We start from the raw sequence: 20,277 nt of genomic DNA on the forward strand, positions 1-20,277 counted from the left end.
TGGCAAGAGCTGCAGATTTCTTTGACTTGTGGATGGATATTCACTGTTTTCCTGCAATTGCAACTAGCATTCTTAGCAATTTCATCGTTTTTCATTCAAATGTTTGACTATTGTTCTTAATTTGACTGTCTCAGATGATACTTTAACCTCATGATTTTCCTAACAGTTTTCTTTTCAGTATGTTCTGCGCTGCAGCAAAGGATGAATACCAGTGTTAAGAGACAGGATTTGTATTTGGGAAGAATAATGATCAAATTTCTGTCTGGTCATCCCAGTTTAGATTTTTACAGCTGCCTTAAATAATTTTTGGGGAACATCAGGTTTCTCTCTCTCTCTCTTCTCTCTCTTTCTCTCTAATGATCTCAATTTCGATTGGGTACTAAACTCCAACCTTCTTTTTTTATGGAAGTATTGCAAATTTCCATTTACTTCAATGTAACAGTTCATATTTTATGTGCAATAGTTTGATAAATACCATATTTTGAAACGCATTTATAACTCAATTGGGTATTGGAAAATGTTACTCCTTTTTATATGAAAGATATGTCATTTATGCCAGGCAGCTTTGATTTATTTTCATCACTTATGACTAGTATCAATATTGTTGATTAACAGTATGATATAATCACAAATAAATAAATTAGAATTATTTAATGGTAATTATCTCTCTTACAGGATCCATAATACTCGCAAGACATGTGAAACATTGCAAGAATATCTTCAAAACTTGAGTATTTCGTTTCAATCATTTATGAAGATTAGAGATTATCTTGTTCATACAAATCAAATGATTATGGAGAATTATGGCAGTTGTACAGAAAAATTTGAGAACCTGCATGACAGACATGTTGAAATAATAGACAATTATAAGAAATCATGTATGAATATATTTTTTCCATATTTATATCAGTAATTTTTGTTTTTAGTATAACAAAAGTACTGCACCAAAGAATGTGCTATACTTCTGTAACCAGAACCATTTGGTGCTTCAGTGTTTGCTTGAAATGTTTCACTGATTTAGTGAAAAATATTACACAAATTGACAACAAAAGATTATTTAGTGTGACCAGTATGGCTTGTAAACTTAAGATTCAACTGGAAATTATCTTTCTAGAAGGTTTGATATTTGAAAGATACAGATATGTGCCACATTAGACATTTTTTGTTCATAAATGAAATAAAACTACAATGACAATAAAAGAAAACTAACTAAATTTCTCTTTCCACTTGGTTAAGGTGAGGATGCTGAAATTTTGCAAGGTCGTGGTGGTACTAATACATTTGTATGAGACAAAACAGTATTCAGGCCTTGAAAATTATATATTTATATAATTTCCAAGGCCTTGATATATATTTTTTTCACTTATTAATTCACATATCGTGTTCTGTAAATCTCATCAAGCAAAAGAAACTTCATGGATGTGGAACAAGTCAAGTTATGCACTAACAGACAGAATTGGATTTGATAATAGGCCTAACAAGGAGAGAATGAATATGAAATACTAGTACAAACCGGTCACTAAATATTTGCATCCTAAATGATAGAAATGTGGAATATTACTAGAAGTGCAGACCTAATGTAGAATGGATGCATAATGAATGCTGAACATGTATCAGATAAGGGTCCCTTGCAGAGTGTGCAGACTGAAAAGCAAATGGGAAGGCAATTAATGAATGAAATATCAAAACAGTGAAAAGGCTTAATGTTTGTTGTAAATGATAATGATGGGTAAATTACACAGAAATGATAACATTCTGTAGTGTCTTCCAGAAAAACTTTACACAGTACCAGTATCACTATTTTTATAGACAGTGCTTTAAGTAAAGCATGAGAAAGAAGTAAGTGTGTTCATAGGAAATTGCAACAAAGACCTGGTATCTAGTGAGGTGAAAAGTAAAGCTTTTTGCATCAACAAACACAATGAAATCCAAAATCAAATATGCTGAATATGTGCTTGATGGTATTACTTACAGAAGCATCTCAAATGTATATTCTTAGAAGTGGGACAGAAGTAAAAACGTAACATCAGAAACTGAGTTTGGCTTTGACTGCTAGCTACTTCATAATAAATGTGTTCTCTCATGAAGTTTGTTGTAAATTACTCACTGCAGTGCAAAAGGAACAATAATGTATGCAATTACAGTACGAGAAGAAAAAATAGCATTCATTAGTCCACATTAAGACTAAATTTAGCCCAAAAAAGGGATGCAAAATGCTGCCAAATTTTTGATCATCTAGGCAATGATATAAAATGTCTGACAGGCAGAAAAGCTGCATTTTAAAACAAACTGAAGATGTTTCTCCTTGACAGTTCCTATTCCATAGAAGAATTTCCATTTATGTAATATGTGGGTGGAAATTATTAATTTACATCTGTGTAAAAAAATTAATTGAAATGAGCTTTTAAATGGTCAGCGTATTGGCATATTTACTCATGATTGTGTAATATTAAAGTAAAATGACTCATTCCATATAATTATGATTAACTGTTGATATTATCCATGGACCATGAACCTAACTATGTAAATTATGCTCATTACAGCCATAACCAAAATATCAGGAAATAAATAAAAAAGAATGCAAGACAAACAGAAACAAAGCTAGCATTAAAATTCTTGTTGTTGATATAATAGGTGATCACAGGCTTATGCAGTGAAGGGTTGCAGTAGGAACGAAGAACATGGGGTAAAAAAATTATATGTGGAGCAGGGAGATAAGGCATGTCGGAAAGTGAGGGAGACAAGCCCTGGACCAAAAAATGCATGATGACAGTATGTAGATAGTGAGGTCCTGTGTGCTATATCTAGGGAATTAGAGCTGAAAAATGAAGATGGTGGCATAAACTAAGTGACAAGCCAATAATGAATCAAAGCACAACTTGCATGTCATAGTATTTTGCTGTATGACATAGTTCTGTAGAGTGGACCACAAAATAATTTTTTGTCCATAGGCCTAAACTTTTTAAATATATAATATGTTTTACTTCTTAACTTGAGTTGTGATAATTTATAATCCATTTTTAGCAGGTCTGTACAAGTCAGCAACTTAGACAGCAGTTGCCTGGAGTTCTGCTTGCTGGTAATTGAAGTGATAGCAAAAACATAGAACAGTGGTTACCTTACTCTTTGCAATTAGTAAAAATAAGATAAGGGCACCATGGTCACTTGGTCAGTTTAGTGTATACATGGCCTAAGTAGGTAATGGTTCAACATTTTTATTTCTGGTAAAATGTAAACACTTTTGGATTAAAGGAGACCACTCACCAAAAAACAGAAGCATAGAGTCATCAAGAGGCACACAGAAACAGAAAGAAAACTTGCTAGCTTTCAGAGTGCGGTAACCAAGTAATACACAAACGTCCAAGTAACTCAAATATGGCTTTATTCATAAACCTCTGATCAATGACAGAAATAAACCTCTCATGGCTTGAAATGTAACAAGACAAAAGAATTCTTCAGAAGGTGCGATATGCAGAACAGTTGATGTTGTGAGAGTGGTTCAACAGTGCTCTGCACATATGTAGGCACGAACCACCGGTAGATGGTGCGGTGGAGATCATGCCATGTGCAAGCTTCCTTCAGGTGGCCTCTAGTGGCTGACCTGCTCTGTACTGTTGGCAGTTGATTTAAGTAAACATGCGGTGATACTACGCTTGGTGCACTCACACTCACACGCACTAGTAGCAGGATTCAGCACACCTCTCCCTCATGTGAAGAGGTTGCTCAGACAATGCAGGAGATGCTGGCAGCCCGATGAGAGATGCATCCACCTTATCTGGAGTTGCGGCAGCCAGTGCTAATAGTGGGGTCTGGATGATGTGGTGGGTGGGCACTGCAGCAGAAGATCAGAATGCAGTGCCCTTGTGGCACCGGACTACAGTGCTGGGGAGGAGGGTGCCATCACCATCTGTGCTTCGTCATCAGAAGGCAGGTCCAAGTGTCGAGGAGATAGGGATGGGCCTCTGGCGATGATGGTTTGGGGGTTGATGGAGGAGGCCTGACTGGAACAGCAGGTTGTGGCAATGAACATGAGATGGACTGGCACCAGGAAGCTGGAATCTCATGGCGCCACATGTAGAGGAGGTAGCCAGTGGGACAGGGGCACCTCCACAGCAGGTGATGACAGGCCGGAAGCATAGGGTGGTGGGGTGGGCTTCAGTGACAGAGGCCTCACCTGCAAACTGGTAGTTTCTAACAATGAGCAAGAGTGCAACTGATCAAAATGGCTTGCTACCGGCCTGTTGGCCATAAGGACATTACATGGATGGCATCCCCAGTGGTGGACAACAGCAGCTGGTATCCACTTTGGCCAGTGACCAAACCCTTATGCCTACACTGGCAATCCTGGTGCGAAGTGGCCAGACAAACCCAGCTGCAGCAGGTGCGGCGTAGGCTGCAGAAGGTGAATGAGCATGTGTGCTGCTGGTTGTGAAGCAACTCAGCTGGGCTGTTCCCCCATAGGCATGAAATGATAGGTGCTCAGAAAACATAGAAGGCCATCATCTGGTCTTGCCATTTCATTGTGAGTGGAATGGCAGAGCCGTAATTTGATGAATGCCATGGTGGGAATGAAACAGTTGAAAAGTGTGATAAACAAACTGGGGCCCATTATTGGAAACTAAGGTGCAAGGCAATCCCTCAATAGAAAAAAACCCACAGAAGTGTACAAATGGTGTGTGTCGACACACACTGGAGAGTGTAAGGAAACCAGGAAAATGCATCCACAACCAAGAGACAATAGGAATTCAAGAAGGGGCCTGCAAAGTCTACATGAATGTGTTCCCATGGCTGGCATGGAGTGGGTGAGGGACACAGAGATGGCCTGGGAGCTGCCTGTTGTCTGTATGCTGCTCACAAGCTGCAAGAAAATGGATGATTTTGCCATCAATCCCTGGTCAAAAAGACATGTCTCCTAGCTAATAGTTCAGTGCGCAAAACTGCCCTGGTGGAGAAGGCATAGAACCTCACTCTGTAACCTGGTGGATATGACTACTCTGCGAGAGAGGTGTTCTGTGGACAGCAGCCAAACACCATCAAATATTGAAAGGAAAAATACTTGCACAAGGGGTCTGAAGCTCAGAAGCCCGACACAGCAGTTTGTCTAACCAGACCTGTTGAACAAGTCAAACCACCTGGCGGAGAAATGGGTCAGCAGCCAAGGCAGCTACTATGTGTGAGCTCATAATTGGGAAACCCTCAACCATAGCCTGTGTGTCAGTATCAAGATGGAAGCTAAGCAATTCTTCATGATCAAAGTCGGAATCAGGACCCACAGGAAGGTGGAACAAAGCGTCCACATTGGTATGTTTAGATGTAGGTCAAAAATGGATTTCGTAATTGTAATGAGACAACTAAAGAGCCCAATATTGTATGTGGTGTGCTGCCTTGTGAGGCAAAGAAGTGTGAGGGTTAAACAAGGAAACCAAAGGTTTATGTCAGTAACAAGGTGAAACTTGGTGAAAAAAAAAAAAAAAAAAAAAAAAAAAAAAAAAAAAAAACATGAAATTTCTGGAGAGCATAGACTGTGGCAACAGCCTCTTTTCCCACCTGAGAGTAATGCTGCTGGGATGAAGAGAGGGATTTAGAAGTGAAAACAACAGGTCATTCAGAGCTGTCAACATATCAGTGTCCAAGGACAGTGCTGAGGCCATACTGTGAGGTGTCAGTAGCCAAAACTATGTGCTGATCTGTAGAGAATGTAGCTAAACAAGGGGTCAAGATTAATTTGGATATCAAAATTTGAAAAGCATATTTGCAATCTGGGCTCCAGTGAAAAGGAATATTCTTGCATAACAAGGCATGCAATGTGACCAATGTGGTCACCACCAACAGGAATTTATGGTAGCAGGCTCTCTTCCCTAGGAAGGCCTCAAGCTTGATCGGAACAAGGGGCGAGGCATATATATAACAGCGGAGATGTGATCTGGCAGGGAGTAAACCTCATCCCATGAGACATCAGCCATATAATTAATGCAACACAGGACAGCCATAGAATTGCTCTAAAAATTGTTGGAAAATAGCAGAGGCATTAGCCACACCATAAGGAATGCACAAATATTGATAGGGAACAAAAGGAGTATGCAAAACCAGAACTCACCAAGATAATTTGTCCACAGGAACCTGCAGATATGCTTCAGACAAATGAATTTTAGAAAATTATTGTCCACATGACATTTCCTCCAACAGTTCCTCCTGGCGTGGGAGAGGATATGTATCCACAATCAACTGCACATTGACAATAGTACTGAACTCGCCACAGAGCTGAAGTTACCCTGTTGGCTTCCAAACTACCACCAGCAGAGACAACCATTCACTAGTCATAATAGATTGCACCATTCCTAGGGATTAAAGTCTTTTCCAATTCTGCTTTCACTTGATCTTTCAGAGTAACAGGGGTAGGACTTGGATGACAAAAACGGCTCTGAACCGGGGACTTCAAAGAAATATGAGAAGAAAAATTCATAGCACACCCTGCACCTTCTGAACAAAAGTCTGAAAATTCCTCACACAATGTTTCCAATTGAGAATACAGTACCTGATTGGACACAAGCTGAACTGTGTCAGTGATAGAAAATCCAAATGCCTGAAATGCATCCATCCTAAACAAGTTCCCAACACCAGCATCGGCAACCACCAAAAATGTAATGGAGCAAACCATTGACCTGTTAAGAGGCAGATGGCATAAATTGTCCCAACAGCACAATGTTCTGTTTGCTTAATCAACCACCTTCCGCAAGACCAGTGTGAATGGTGGCAAGCCTAGTCACGTAGCTTTGAGAATTCAATAATGTCACTGTGTAGCACCTGTGTTGACCTGTAGTGGGAACACTTGGCAAAAACACTTAACTCAATAAACAACTTGGGAGAAGTCACAAGCATTAGACTCACACAGTTTACATCCATGTCCATATACTGGGCAACATTTGGCGAATGACACACGGAGGTGATGTGGCGTTTCTTCTGGTAAACATTACAAGTAGTCCAGCTCTTAGGGCATCCGAGACATTCATGCTAGACAAAACAGAAAGGTCAGGATGGAAATGCTGATGCTGGTGCTGTGGCAGTCTTGGCTGCTTGGTCCAGTCTTGGTCTGCTCGGCACTGGGCCCACATGTTTACTCCTGCCACTGCTGCTTCCTCGTGCAAGCTATCTATCATCCTAATGGACACGTCTTGTGCCACACTGCCCCATGCATCAATTTGGTCACCTGCTGCCCAAGAAACTTCAAAAGATAGTGCTATTTTAAAAACTTCTGCCAATGGATGGTTTTCACAGTGCACTCTCTTTTCTGGAGCTAAATGGATAATTGAATTGCACGCCACAGAGTTCATAAGAGTCATTAAGGGCATCAGTAACGAATTACTTATGGCTAAGGCCATGGAGTTCATCTTCCCTGGACCTGTGTTATTGGTTTAGTTTCTTGCGCCATCAGTAGAATTCAACTAGCACTACTATGACACACATTCGTTTCTGATGGTAGTTGGACAATAAACTGCACACGTGATCAAAAGTAAGAGCTGCTGGTCCTTGTAAAAGGGCAAGCTGACACAGTAATTCATAAACCTTAGGTGGAACCCATGGGAGCAATAAAGCTTTGCACAAATTTGAGTCTTTCACACTGAAAGCAAATAATGATGTCTAATTCTTTTTTCGTAAGCTTACAAATCCTCACCCAGATCATCATATGGCAGAAAAGTGGGTGGATAGACCAGTGGAATGGTACCCTGTTTGTTAATGTAAGCTGACACAGTGGTCACTGCCGAAGTAAACTGTTCAGTCAGGACCGGTAGCATGGCATCTGTAATGACTAAACTTGACGAAACTATACTTAAAGGGTGCACGTGCAAAAAACATTCCAAACTCATTGCCAGTTGTGTGGTAACCAAGTAGTATATGAAACACATCCAAGTAACACAAATATGGCTTCGTTCATAAACTTCTGGACAATACTGAAAATAAGCCTCTTATGGCTCTACACATAACAAGACAAAAGAATCATACAGAAGATGCAACATACGCAATAAACGGAACAAGTGATGTGAGTGGCACAAACCAAAAAACGCAGTGAGAGTGAGTCAGTGTTACCCCACATGTTTATAGGCAAGTTGCTGGTAAACATGGTGTGGTCAAGACTCAGCCCTGTGCAAGGTTCCTACAGGCGGCCGCTAGTGGCCGGCCGGCTGATACAGTTCGCAGTTGGTTTAACACACATGCACGGTGACACTACATGACACTACACACAGCCCACTCACACTCATGTGCACTAGTAGCAGGATACACCACAAGGTAATCTTTTCTTCGAACTAGAATACTTGCACACGCACGCGCGCGCACACACACACACACACACACACACACACATACACACACACACACACACACACACACACACACACACACACACACACACCTGTGCCCCTATGTGGTGCCTGCGTGAAGTATAATGCTGCCTCACGGCCTGTGTCATCTGGATCCTTCCTACCGACACTGACACTAGCTTATCTGAATTGTGTGGGTGGTAACTCTCCCTGCAATAAATTCTGTATTCATTCCTGACACCCACCTTTGTTATTCATGGTCTTTAACTGCCTATGCCGTTCCCTGTTCCAGCACTACACAGCCTTCTATTTCATCAACACACCCACAGTGTTGTTGCTTCTCTCCTTTTCTGACCCCCCCCCCCCCACCCACCCGTCCATCCTCCCTCCCTCCGTCTATCCTCACAGCTCACCTAGCTGCCCTAACCTCTCCCCACCTCATCCCTCTATCCTCCCACAAGCAGTACTTTACTGTCCCCCACCTATACCATGCTATCCCTCCCACTCCCCACCAAAGCCTCCTCTTTATCCCCACCAACTAAATTGCTTCTCCCATCATGTGCTGTTGCTCGCAGTCTGGCCTCGGCAGCCATAGACAGTGGTCATACGTGCGTGAGTTGTGTTTGCATGAATATGTGTGTGTGCGTGCGTGCGTGCGTGTGTGTGTGTGTGTGTGTGTGTGTGTGTGTGTGTGTTGTGTAATTCAGAAGGAGCCTTTTGGCTGGAAGCTTACTTATTTAACAGTCTTTTTGTTGTGCCTGTCTGCGACTCAACATCTCTGCTGTTTTGTACATTCTTGTTCTTGTAATGTTCATGTGTCAGTTTTCACAAACATGGTATTTCAAAGTACAATTGTATAGGTTTTCCAATGTGGTCATTGTTCCAGCCAGTTCATTACACTTGTAGCAACTAAACTTGCTGTAACTGAAAAGCACTCAATCATCAGTGGTGAATTTTGAGTAATGCCTACATTTCTCTTCATGCCTTGTTAAAATTATTTCTATTGGTGAAACAAAGTGTCGTTTGTACAGTGTCACCTCACTAAAATCCTGATGCAGTTGCACTTGGGACAGAACACTGACACAGCAGTCTATTATATGAGGAACCGAGGACAAGTCAGGTCAAAGACTTATGAAAAATCACATTCTCAGTATAAAAATAAATGTGTAGCTTCTTCACTTAACTTGTTGCAATGCCACACCAATTCTCATTTCACCAGCTATCAAGAACTCAAAAAATTGCATCATTCCATTGCAAATGCATACAGTTCCTCATATATCACAATTCATAAGAAAATTCCACATGTTTATCATATAGCAAAATACTCTCCTATTTCTGCGCTGCCATTTGCCAAAATCTCATTTCAATATCTTGAACAATTTATGAGACGTGAGGGACATCGTGAATATTTCATCCTCTTGTGTTCAATCTTGAGATTGGAATTAGATATTGATTTCTTCCAAGTTTACAAAAAACTATATATTAGCTAAATCTCATTCACAGCAGTATATGGTCAAATATGTACCAAATGCAAATTCATGGCAATTCCTATGCTTCATAGCAATGAAGTTGAATTTCACACAATTGTTACTCTTATGCATAATATCATAGTAACTATGACAATTAACAAAATGATAGGCATTGGATCATGAACCTGAATATAAAGCTATAACTAATTTTAAAACCAATGATTCTTATCAAATAGTTTCCTTAAAACTGCGTGAGAAAGGTTGCAGGGTAGGTGATATGAGTGCAGTGCTTTAAGAACGACAGAATCTGGTGTGCAGGCACAAAACAATGCAGCAGTCTCCTGACTGATTGTGACCTGTTATGAGATCCGCACATGTGTGTACCAGGCTCTGAGGATGGATTGTCAGTCCCAAGAACTGTGGGTGCAGTCTTAAAGTTGGGCCTTTACAAATGCACAGAGGTTTACTACAGGTTTCCAAGACTCTGCTGGGAATGTTTGTGGCTTGTCAGGAAAATCTGCTTGTGTGTAGTGATCTAATGTGGAAGTAGATTGTAACTTGAACCAGAGCCCTTGCACTTCACAATGACACAATCACTATTTGCCGACTCACTCATGTTTTGGTTCACCTTCAAAGGCGCACCAGCTTTTGGTTCCTGCAGGAACAGTGTCAGCAGACAACTTTCTGTCCTCAGTTCTGTGACAGCTCTCACAGCATTCATGTTGTAGATCACGGTGAAAGCAGGCAAGATCAAATTCAGCACCCAGGCATGTTCAGATTCACTGCTTAATGGCTGAATGATTGGAGCTCTGAGGACATCAAGGCCAAAAAGATGTCAAAGTTCTAGGCATATTGCACACTATACAGCAAATCTTTCACTCTTAGCAACATGGGAAAGATGGGTCTCATTAGCCATTTGAAAGGAGCTAAGCACTCCAAGGCAGTTGTGATGCTCAGGAAGACAGTGGACATTTGTCTTCTTTGTCAGTCCTTGGTCCTTGCTAAGTGACACATAGACTCTTAGAGGCTGATCTAGAGTTAATGAGTGTGAAAAAAGGTCAAAAAATGAAACTGCACCACTGTAGAGCTGTTATTTGAAACGAGGACGAACATTTGGGGACGTGTTTTGAGTAAGGTTGTCACTTTGCATTGCACCAAATTTGTGTAGCCCTCACTGTCTAAGGGTTTCCTGCAGCAGCACTAGAGTATGTTTCTGTTCTCATCTAGTGCTCTGTATGCCCCCACTGACTATATTGTTTTGATGATCAAGTTGTTTTTACCCTGCTGTTTTGGTGATGCGTTATGCTGTTAGAAGGGTATTCCAGTATTGCTTTAAAATATAAGTGAGGAAAATAGGAATGTCGGGTGAGCTGGGAATCCTTGCCAACAGGGTGGCACTCCAGAGTGACCACCAGACATTGGCATTCTGAAGCTGCCATTGTGTGGCTTGATGTAACCTGCCCTTACCTTTTCTGATCTCAAGTTTTGGCTTTCATTATGGAAACTTTCCATTAGTGTTGCAGTGACTCACATTAGTGATGTCATCATCTTATTGGGATATTGAATTGTCTTCAGGGCGCTGGCACTTCTGGATCATGCTCACTATTGTCTGGCGAGATAACTGGGCACGATCCTTTAATGCTTGATGATGTGGCAGTGACTGTTGAATTGGGACTTTAGCAGTTGAAGTCCAGTTCATTGTCCTCCCAGCAACTGCAGCCTGATGTCGCCTCCACCACGGCCACTAAATCTGTGTAATTGACAGTCAAATTTCAAAGTACCTGATCTAGGATGATATTACAAGGGTGAAAATATTATGTACTCTATGGGCTGTCAAAAACCGTGTGTCCTTTTCCACTGCAGGGAAGCAGACTGATTTTTTGCTGGTCATATTTCCTAATGATAATGTAGCTAGTAATATGCAGCATGGGCAGATCAAGACATCACATGGTATCATTTATGGATACCTTGAAGATCCTCTGTGCTGGCTAAAATATCTTTTTTTGCCTTTGTTTCGGCTCAGGTCATGTCCTTCTTGAGGGAATTCCAATGTCTTGCCCGTATGGCACCTTTCCTGTCTTCTACTCTTGCTGATGTAAGTCCATAGTAATTAAGCCTGATGTATTATCTGCCATGAAATGAGTATGTAATCTAAAACCTGATGATGAAGCTAGTCCTATTCCTGCCAAAGAAATTGACATAGGTCATGCTATACAGTCTGAGCTGTAAAAATGCCTGCCAAAGGTATTTTAACTTTCAGGACTGAGTGCAGGGACTTTGTGGTCAGAATGCTCACAAAACTCTTTCTAAAGTCATCTTTGAAGTATGGCATTTGTAGATACATAAGTATTTGTGTTCCAGCTGTGAAATAGCAGCAGACTCAGAAGAAGGCAGTAATTGGGATACATCCAGCAAATAATTGAGGAAGTAGGTTGGAAGTGATACTCTGAGATGAAAAGTTTGGCACGGGAGAGGAATTTGGGGTAGGCCATGTCAAACCAGTCAGAAGATTGGTACCTCGAACTATTGTATGACAGTCAACCAAGAAACAGACGTTGGTAACCATATGTCAAGTACATGACAGCCTGAAATTGGCTGGTGTTGTCTTCTGGACTGACATTAACAAGAGAATAGTTCTGGACTATTGCAATGATAGGGTTTAGTATAGTGAGGCTTTAAACTAAAAAAAAAAAAAAAAAAAGTGAAGAAGATGAAGAATTTGAAAGAGCTAGATGGAAGATAAGTAACATAACTCTATCTTACAGTTGTTAACTGTGGGACTGTGTCTGGTCGATGAATTGTAACAATAACATTCCAACAACTATTATTTGTATAGCTTTTTATTTAGGGTACCAGTTTTGCCTCCTCAATAGTGTCATCTTCAGGCTCTGTAGTGTGAATGAGAAAACACACCCAGCCATAGGTGTACATAACTGGGAACCTGTATTTGCACCTGAAATTATAGAAAACTTCATGAGCAATGTGTGATCTCCACACATGTAACAACATCTGAGTTGTTGTTTAGTGTATTCCTTTTGTGTATCTTGTTCAACCAGATGAATTATTTAGCCTGGAAAGCTCATAAATCCTGTGTGGTAAAAACTTGCTGTTCACTCACAGTTTGAGTTAACTTGTCAATAAACACAGAAATTCTCTAACTAGTTGTTGTCATATGAATGAAGAGCACAAGTTCATGAAGTGTTCTATAGAAACCGGGCACAAATATAGGTTCCCTGTTATATACTTGTTTGACTGGATGCTTTTGTTGTTCATGCTACAGGGCCTGAGGATGACTCTATTAAGGAGTCAAAATGGTAGCCTAAATACAGATTCATAAAAATAACAGTTGTTGGAATATTATTATTACAATTTCTAGATGGAAGAAGTCCATTGTCCAGCAAATTAGTGAACTGAAGGCCAAAATGTCATGGATATTGGGCAATAGGACCACTGAACAGACAAGGGAACATTCCCAAGTGTGAAGAAATGATCTTGATGAAACTTGGTAGGTGTGTAGAGGGGCAAAGTAATACAATACATATTTTTCTGCTTGTGACCAGTTTTTCTTTTAAGGGTTAAAAAACACTGTGAAAGGTAATTTGACATATTTAGTTTGGAGGAATATCTTCAGAAATATCATATATATAAAAAAATGTTACTCATATAAAAGTTGATATGTAATTAACATTCTTGAAAACTATAATCATATTTTGTAATAATATGAAATTTGCAGAATACCTCACCACATTAATTAATTTTGAAAAATGAAAATTTTTGTAACAACATAAATTAAAGAAGCTTTCAGGCTCTGTTCATCTATGTGTAATAAAGCTGGTTTCTGAAATACCATTTTTTTAAACTATGCCGTAAGCAATGTGCTGTCAGAATATTTTCAACATACCTAATTATTAGTCTAACTATTTGTTGTAATGATATTTGTTTTATGTTTTAAATTGTTATTTTACATTTTACTTTTCTTACCATTTTTTGTACATGTATTTTGTTGGCTGAAAATAATAAGTAACTCATTATTATGATACAAAATAATTACAAAACTGAGAAGCTTTATATAAATGCTTGAAAAATAATGTTTTCTTACACCATTCGTATAAAATTAATGAAATTTGCTGGCCGGTGTGGCCGAGCGGTTCTGGGCACTTCAATCTGGAACCGCGCGACTGCTACGGTCATGGGCATGGATGCGTGTGATATTCTTAGGTTAATTAGGTTTAAGTAGTTCTAAGTTCTAGGGGACTGATGACCTCAGATGTTAAGTCCCATAGTGCTCAGAGCCATTTGAACCATTTGAATGCAATTTCTTCACATAATACACACATCAGAGAGCACAATATTAAACAAAACTCATCAGGATTTGTAATTGTTGCGGTTGATCCTCTAAATGTCCTGATTTGTATCAGGCATATTTCAGGACACTGGTAAGCTTTGTTGAAAAGAATTGTTTATGTACTAGTGACTGCAGTGTAATTATAGTGTTTGTCATCTGTAGAATAACATCAGAATCATTCAACAAACCTAGGTCTGAAAATCAATATTATTAAAAGGGTAGTTGCTACTCCCCATATTACGGAGATGCTGATTTTGTGACAGTCTTTTTGTTGTGCCTGCGACTCAGCATCTCCGCTGTATGGTGAGTAGCAACTATCCTTTTAATAATATTGTTACATTCCATCCTGGATTTTCCATTGTTAGATCTGAAAATCTTCTCACCAGGTTTTTCCAACATCGAAAGCCGTATATGTACTACATCTGTACCAGTGCTATCGAGTCCTTTGGAATCACCAAATGATCAAGTTTCTATTCCTTGGGTATGATGGTCAGAATGGTTTTTTCTCACTGACCACCCACCTTTACATAGTTTTAAAAGAAACTAATGGTGAGTTTTCACCAAAAAATTCAAGAACTTCTTTTTCAAGTCCTAAATATAAATATCTTTGTGACAGCATCAGTATTTGGTAAACAATTGTCTGACAGTGCAATATATTTTAAGACGTTTTATTTCCCAGTGAGGAAGAAACGTCTGTATTATTGCTACAGTAGTATGACTGTCAATGTGAAAGAACTGTATAGAACATTATACTTGAAGACAATGAACTTGTTTGTCTGGTGATCCCAAAGGGATAAACTGCACAGGTGCAGTTGTGGGATGTACATGGCTTTTGATGTCGGAAGCACTGTGTGAGAAGATTGTCTCATCTACTTCTGTTGAATGGTTTTGATGTCAATCTCCACTTAAGAAGCAATGTAATTAAGCTGAAGTCTCTAGTACATAATCTACATCTACATCTACATCTACATCTACATCCATACTCCGCAAGCCACCCAATGGGGGGCACTTTATGTGCCACTGCCATTACCTCCCTTTCCTGTCCCAGTCGCGTATGGTTCGCAGGAAGAACGACTGCCGGAAAGCCTCCGTACGCACTCGAAACTCTCTAATTTTACATTCGTGATCTCCTCGGGAGGTATAAGTAGGGGGAAGCAATATATTCGATACCTCATCCAGAAACGCACCCTCTCGAAATCTGGACAGCAAGCTACACCGCGATACAGAGTGCCTCTCTTGCAGAGTCTGCCACTTGAGTTTGCTAAACATCTCCGTAATGCTATCACGCTTACCAAATAACCCTGTGATGAAACGTGCCGCTCTTCTTCGGATCTTCTCTATCTCCTCTGTCAACCCAAACTGGTACGGATCCCACACTGATGAGCAATACTCAAGTATAGGTCGAACGAGTGTTTTGTAAGCCACTTCCTTTGTTGATGGACTACATTTTCTAAGGACTCTCCCAATGAATCTCAACCTGGTATCCGCCTTACCAACAATTAATTTTATATGATTATTCCACTTCAAATCATTCTGCACACATACTCCCAGATATTTTACAGAAGTAACTGCTACCAATGTTTTTTCCGCAATCATATAATCATACAATAAAGGACCCTTCTTTCTATGTATTCACAATACATTACATTTGTCTATGTTAAGGGTCAGTTGCCACTCTCTGCACCAAGTGCCTATCCACTGAAGATCTTCCTGCATTTCGCTGCAATTTTCTAATGCTGCAACTTCTCTGTATACTACAGCATCATCCGCGAAAAGCCGCATGGAACTTCCGACACTATCTAATATATATTTGTGAAAAGCAATGGTCCCATAACACTCCCCTGTGGCATGCCAGAGGTTACTTTAACATCTGTAGATGTCTCTCCATTGAGAACAACGTGCTGTGTTCTGTTTGCTAAAAACTCTTCAATCCAGCCACACAGTTGGTCTGATATTCCGTAGGCTCTTACTTTGTTTATCAGGCGACAGTGCGGAACTGTATCGAATGCCTTCCGGAAGTCAAGGAAAATGGAATTTACCTGGGAGCCTGTATCTAATATTTTCCGGGTCTCATGAACAAATAAAGCGAGTTGGGTCTCACACTATCGCTGTTTCCAGAATCCATGTTGATTCCTACAGAGTAGATTCCGGGTTTCCAGAAACGACATGATACGCGAGCAAAAAACGTGTTCTAAAATTCTACAACAGATCGACGTCAGAGGTATAGGTCTATAGTTTTGCGCATCTGCTGGACGACCCTTCTTGAAGACTGGGACTACCTGTGCTCTTTTCCAATCATTTGGAACCTTCCGTTCCTCTAGAGACTTGTGGTACATGGCTGTTAGAAGGGAGGCAAGTTCTTTCCCGTACTCTGTGTAGAATCGAATTGGTATCCCGTCAGGTCCAGTGGACTTTCCTCTGTTGAGTGATTTCAGTTGCTTTTCTATTCCTTGGACATTTATTTTGATGTCAGCCATTTTTTCATTTGTGCGAGGATTTAGAAAAGGAACTGCAGTGTGGTCTTCCTCTGTGAAACAGCTTTGGAAAAAGGTGTTTAGTATTTCAGCTTTACGCGTGGCCTCTGTTTCAATACCATCATCCCACAGTGTCTGGATATGCTGTTTCTAGCCACTTACTGATTTAATGTAGTACCAGAACTTCCTAGGATTTTCTGCCAAGTCGGAACATAGAATTTTACTTTCGAATTCACTGAATTTTTCACGCATAGCCCTCCTTACGCTAACTTTGACATCGTTTAGCTTCTGTTTGTCTGAGAGGTTTTGGCTGCATTTAAATTTGCAGTGAAGCTCTCTTTGCTTTCGAAGTAGTTTCCTAACTTTATTGTTGAACCACGGTGGGTTTCTCCCCTCCCTCACAGTTTTACTCGGCACGTACCTGTCTAAAACACATTTTACGATTGCCTTGAACTTTTTCCATAAACACTCAACATTGTCAGTGTTGGAACAGAAATTTTCGGTTTGATCTTGTGTTTAGTCTGAAATCTGCCTTCTATTACTCTTGCTAAACAGATAAACCTTCCTCCCTTTTTTTATATTCTTATTTACTTCCATATTCAGGGATGCTAGCAACGGCCTTATGATCACTGATTCCCTGTTCTGCGCTCACAGAGTTGAAAAGTTCGGGTCTGTTTGTTATCAGTAGGTCCAAGATGTTATCTCCACGAGTCGGTTCTCTGTTTAATTGCTCAAAGTAATTTTCGGATAGTGCACTCAGTATAATGTCACTCAATGCTCTGTCCCTACCACCCGTCCTAAACATCTGAGTGTCCCAGTCTATTTTTGGTAAACGGAAATCTCCACCTAAGACTATAACATGCTGAGGAAATTTATGTGAAATGTATTCCAGATTTTCTGTCAGTTGTTCTGCCACTAATGCTGCTGAGTCGGGAGGTTGGTAAAAGGAGCCAATTATTAACCTTCACAGGAACTATCCACTTCTACTTCACTACAGGATAAACTACTACTAACAGCGACAAACACGCCACCACCGGTTGCATGCTATCTATCCTTTCTAAACACCGTCTGTGCCTTTGTAAAAATTTTGGCAGAATTTATCTCTGGCTTCAGCCAGCTTTTCGTACCTATAACGACATTGGTGCCGACATGAGAGACCACCTGCAGATGGGTACACCCTGTACCCTTCATGCATCTGGAAGGAGCCTTTCCACATCTGGAATGACTCCCCCCGGTATGCACATGGAGTGCACATTGGTTTTCTTCCTCTTTCTCACTGCCATATCCCTAAGGGGCCCCATTATGCACCTGAAGTTGGAGCTCTCGACTACCAGTAAGCCCACCCTCTGCGACCGCCGGGATCTCGCAGTCTGAGGGGCAACCTCTAGAACAGGACGAGCAGCCATGTCCGGCCAAGATCAGTATCAGCCGGAGACAGAGCCTGAAACCAGTTCATCAGACAAACTGGAGAGGCCTTCCGTTCATCCCTCCGGAATGTCTTTCACCCCCTGCCACACCTCGAGACGACCTCCCTCTCTACCACAGGTGAGGGGTCAGCCTCAATGTGAGCAGTATCCCGGGCAGCCACAGCCGTAGTCTGATCGGGGGATGCTTGGGACGAGCTGGCCGTCAGCAACAAACCCCCATCTGGAACCCCACAGTGATGCCCAATGGCAACAGCCTCAAGCTGTGTGACCAAAGCCAACACTGCCTGAAGCTGGGAGCCAAGGGATGCCAACTCAGCCCGCATCCGAACACAGCAGACGCAGTACCTATGCATGCTAAGAACTGTTGTGCAAAGAACGTCTAAACTAATCTACAGAGAGCACAAACAATTCGACACAAAATTTAAACGGTTATTAAAATACAAGATTGCCTAGTAAATACGGTAATGCTGCTACTTGCACACTGCTGACACACTGCTTGGCGGCAGAAGGAGACTACGCGATTTTACACTGTTGTTGTTGTTGTGGTCTTCAGTCCTGAGACTGGTTTGATGCAGCTCTCCATGCTACTCTATACTGTGCAAGCTTCTTCATCTCCCAGTACTTACTGCACTTAAAGTAGTAAAGGAGTTTTGCTATTTGGGGAGCAAAATAACTGAAGATGGTCGAAGTAGAGAGGATATAAAATGTTGACTGGCAGTGGCAAGGAAAGCGTTTCTGAAGAAGAAAAATTTGTTAACATCGAGTATAGATTTAAATGTCAGCTATTAAAGCGCGATGCTACAACTCTCAAATACTATAATACGCCCAAAATTTATGAATTAAACTATGCAAGTACCCAAAAACACACAAATAAATTAAGAATTAAACTATGTAACAAATAAGTGAGCTAAGAGTATACGACTTGCTGCTGGCAGCTGCTTATCTAACGGCGGCAGGGGGCGCACTGGCTGTGAACAATCAACACTAGCCATTCAAAACAAAAACAGAAGACAGACGACTATGCAAATTTACACTATTCAGGTACTAAAGCACGATGCTACAACTCTCAAATACTATAATATGCACGAAATTTATGAATTAAACAATGCAAGTACCCAAAAACACGCAAAGAAATTAAGAATTAAACTATGTAACAAATAAGTGAGCTAAGAGTATACGACTTGCTGCTGGCAGCTGCTTATCCAACGACGGTAGGGGGATCAGTTCTTCTTGCCAATGCTTAGCAATTAAGTGAAGTAGGAGGGATATGAAATCAAATGAACACATAGGCTCAGTTGTGCGAAAAGCAGGTGGTAGACTTCAATTTACTGTTAGAATATTGGGGAAGTGCAAACAGTCTACAAAGAGATTGCTTACAAATTACTCATGTGACCAGTTCTAGGGTATGACTCAAGTGTTTGGGACTCATACCAAATAGGACTAAAAGGGAATATTGAACTTATACAGTGAGGGGCAACACGATTGTCACAGGTTTGTTGAAATCCGTGAAAGAGTATCACAGAGGTACTGAAGAAACTGTACTGGCAGACTCTTAAAGGCAGGCATAATAAAATATAGTGAGAATGTCTTTTGACAAAGTTTCAAGAACTGGCTTTAAACTAGACTCGAGGAATGTACTATAACCTCCTACATATTGCTGACATAGGGATCATGAGGATAAGATTAGAATAATTACAGCATACACACAGAGGCATTCAAACAATCATTCTTTCCATGCTCCATACATGAATGGAACAGGAAGAAACCCTAATAACAGGTTCTTTGCGACACACCCTCTGCTATGCACTTCATGGTGGTTTGCAGAGTATAGACGTAGAGGCAGATGTAGAAATATGCCTGATAAAAATCAGAATATTTAGAGCATTACCTGTGACAGTCTGAAGTCCTGCTGAATTTTGTTTTATATTGCATTCCCTGTTGAGTACATTATGTGAAGAAAGTTCATACATTTTATGTGCATGGTGTAAACAACATTATGTTTTAAGCACTTATGTACACATTGTGATAATTGTAAGAATTTTGATCCTAATGATGAGTTACTTATTATTTTCAATTAATATAATACACATTTGTGAAAGAGTAAACTAAAAAAGCAAAATTATTTCCTATTAATAAGATGCATGTTTGTGAAAGGGTAAACTAAAAAACAAAGAAAGAATGTAAAACATAAAGTTACAGTTTATGTCATACAACAAATGAGTGGTCTTTTGGCAGATTGAACTA

The 20,277-nt window shown here is 40.4% G+C and overlaps 1 protein-coding gene across 1 annotated transcript in view; it reads left to right on the forward strand.

The window, feature by feature from the left end:
• Positions 1 to 20,277, forward strand: part of LOC126198732 (uncharacterized) — a 257,125-nt gene that overhangs the window by 48,203 nt on the left and 188,645 nt on the right. The window contains exon 3 of the mRNA XM_049935253.1: positions 676 to 878. Coding sequence (XP_049791210.1) covers positions 676 to 878 — 203 coding nt within the window. The remainder of the gene's footprint in view (positions 1 to 675; positions 879 to 20,277) is intronic.

Source organism: Schistocerca nitens, chromosome 8 (assembly GCF_023898315.1).
Source record: "Schistocerca nitens isolate TAMUIC-IGC-003100 chromosome 8, iqSchNite1.1, whole genome shotgun sequence".
Taxonomy (NCBI): Eukaryota; Metazoa; Arthropoda; class Insecta; order Orthoptera; family Acrididae; genus Schistocerca; species Schistocerca nitens.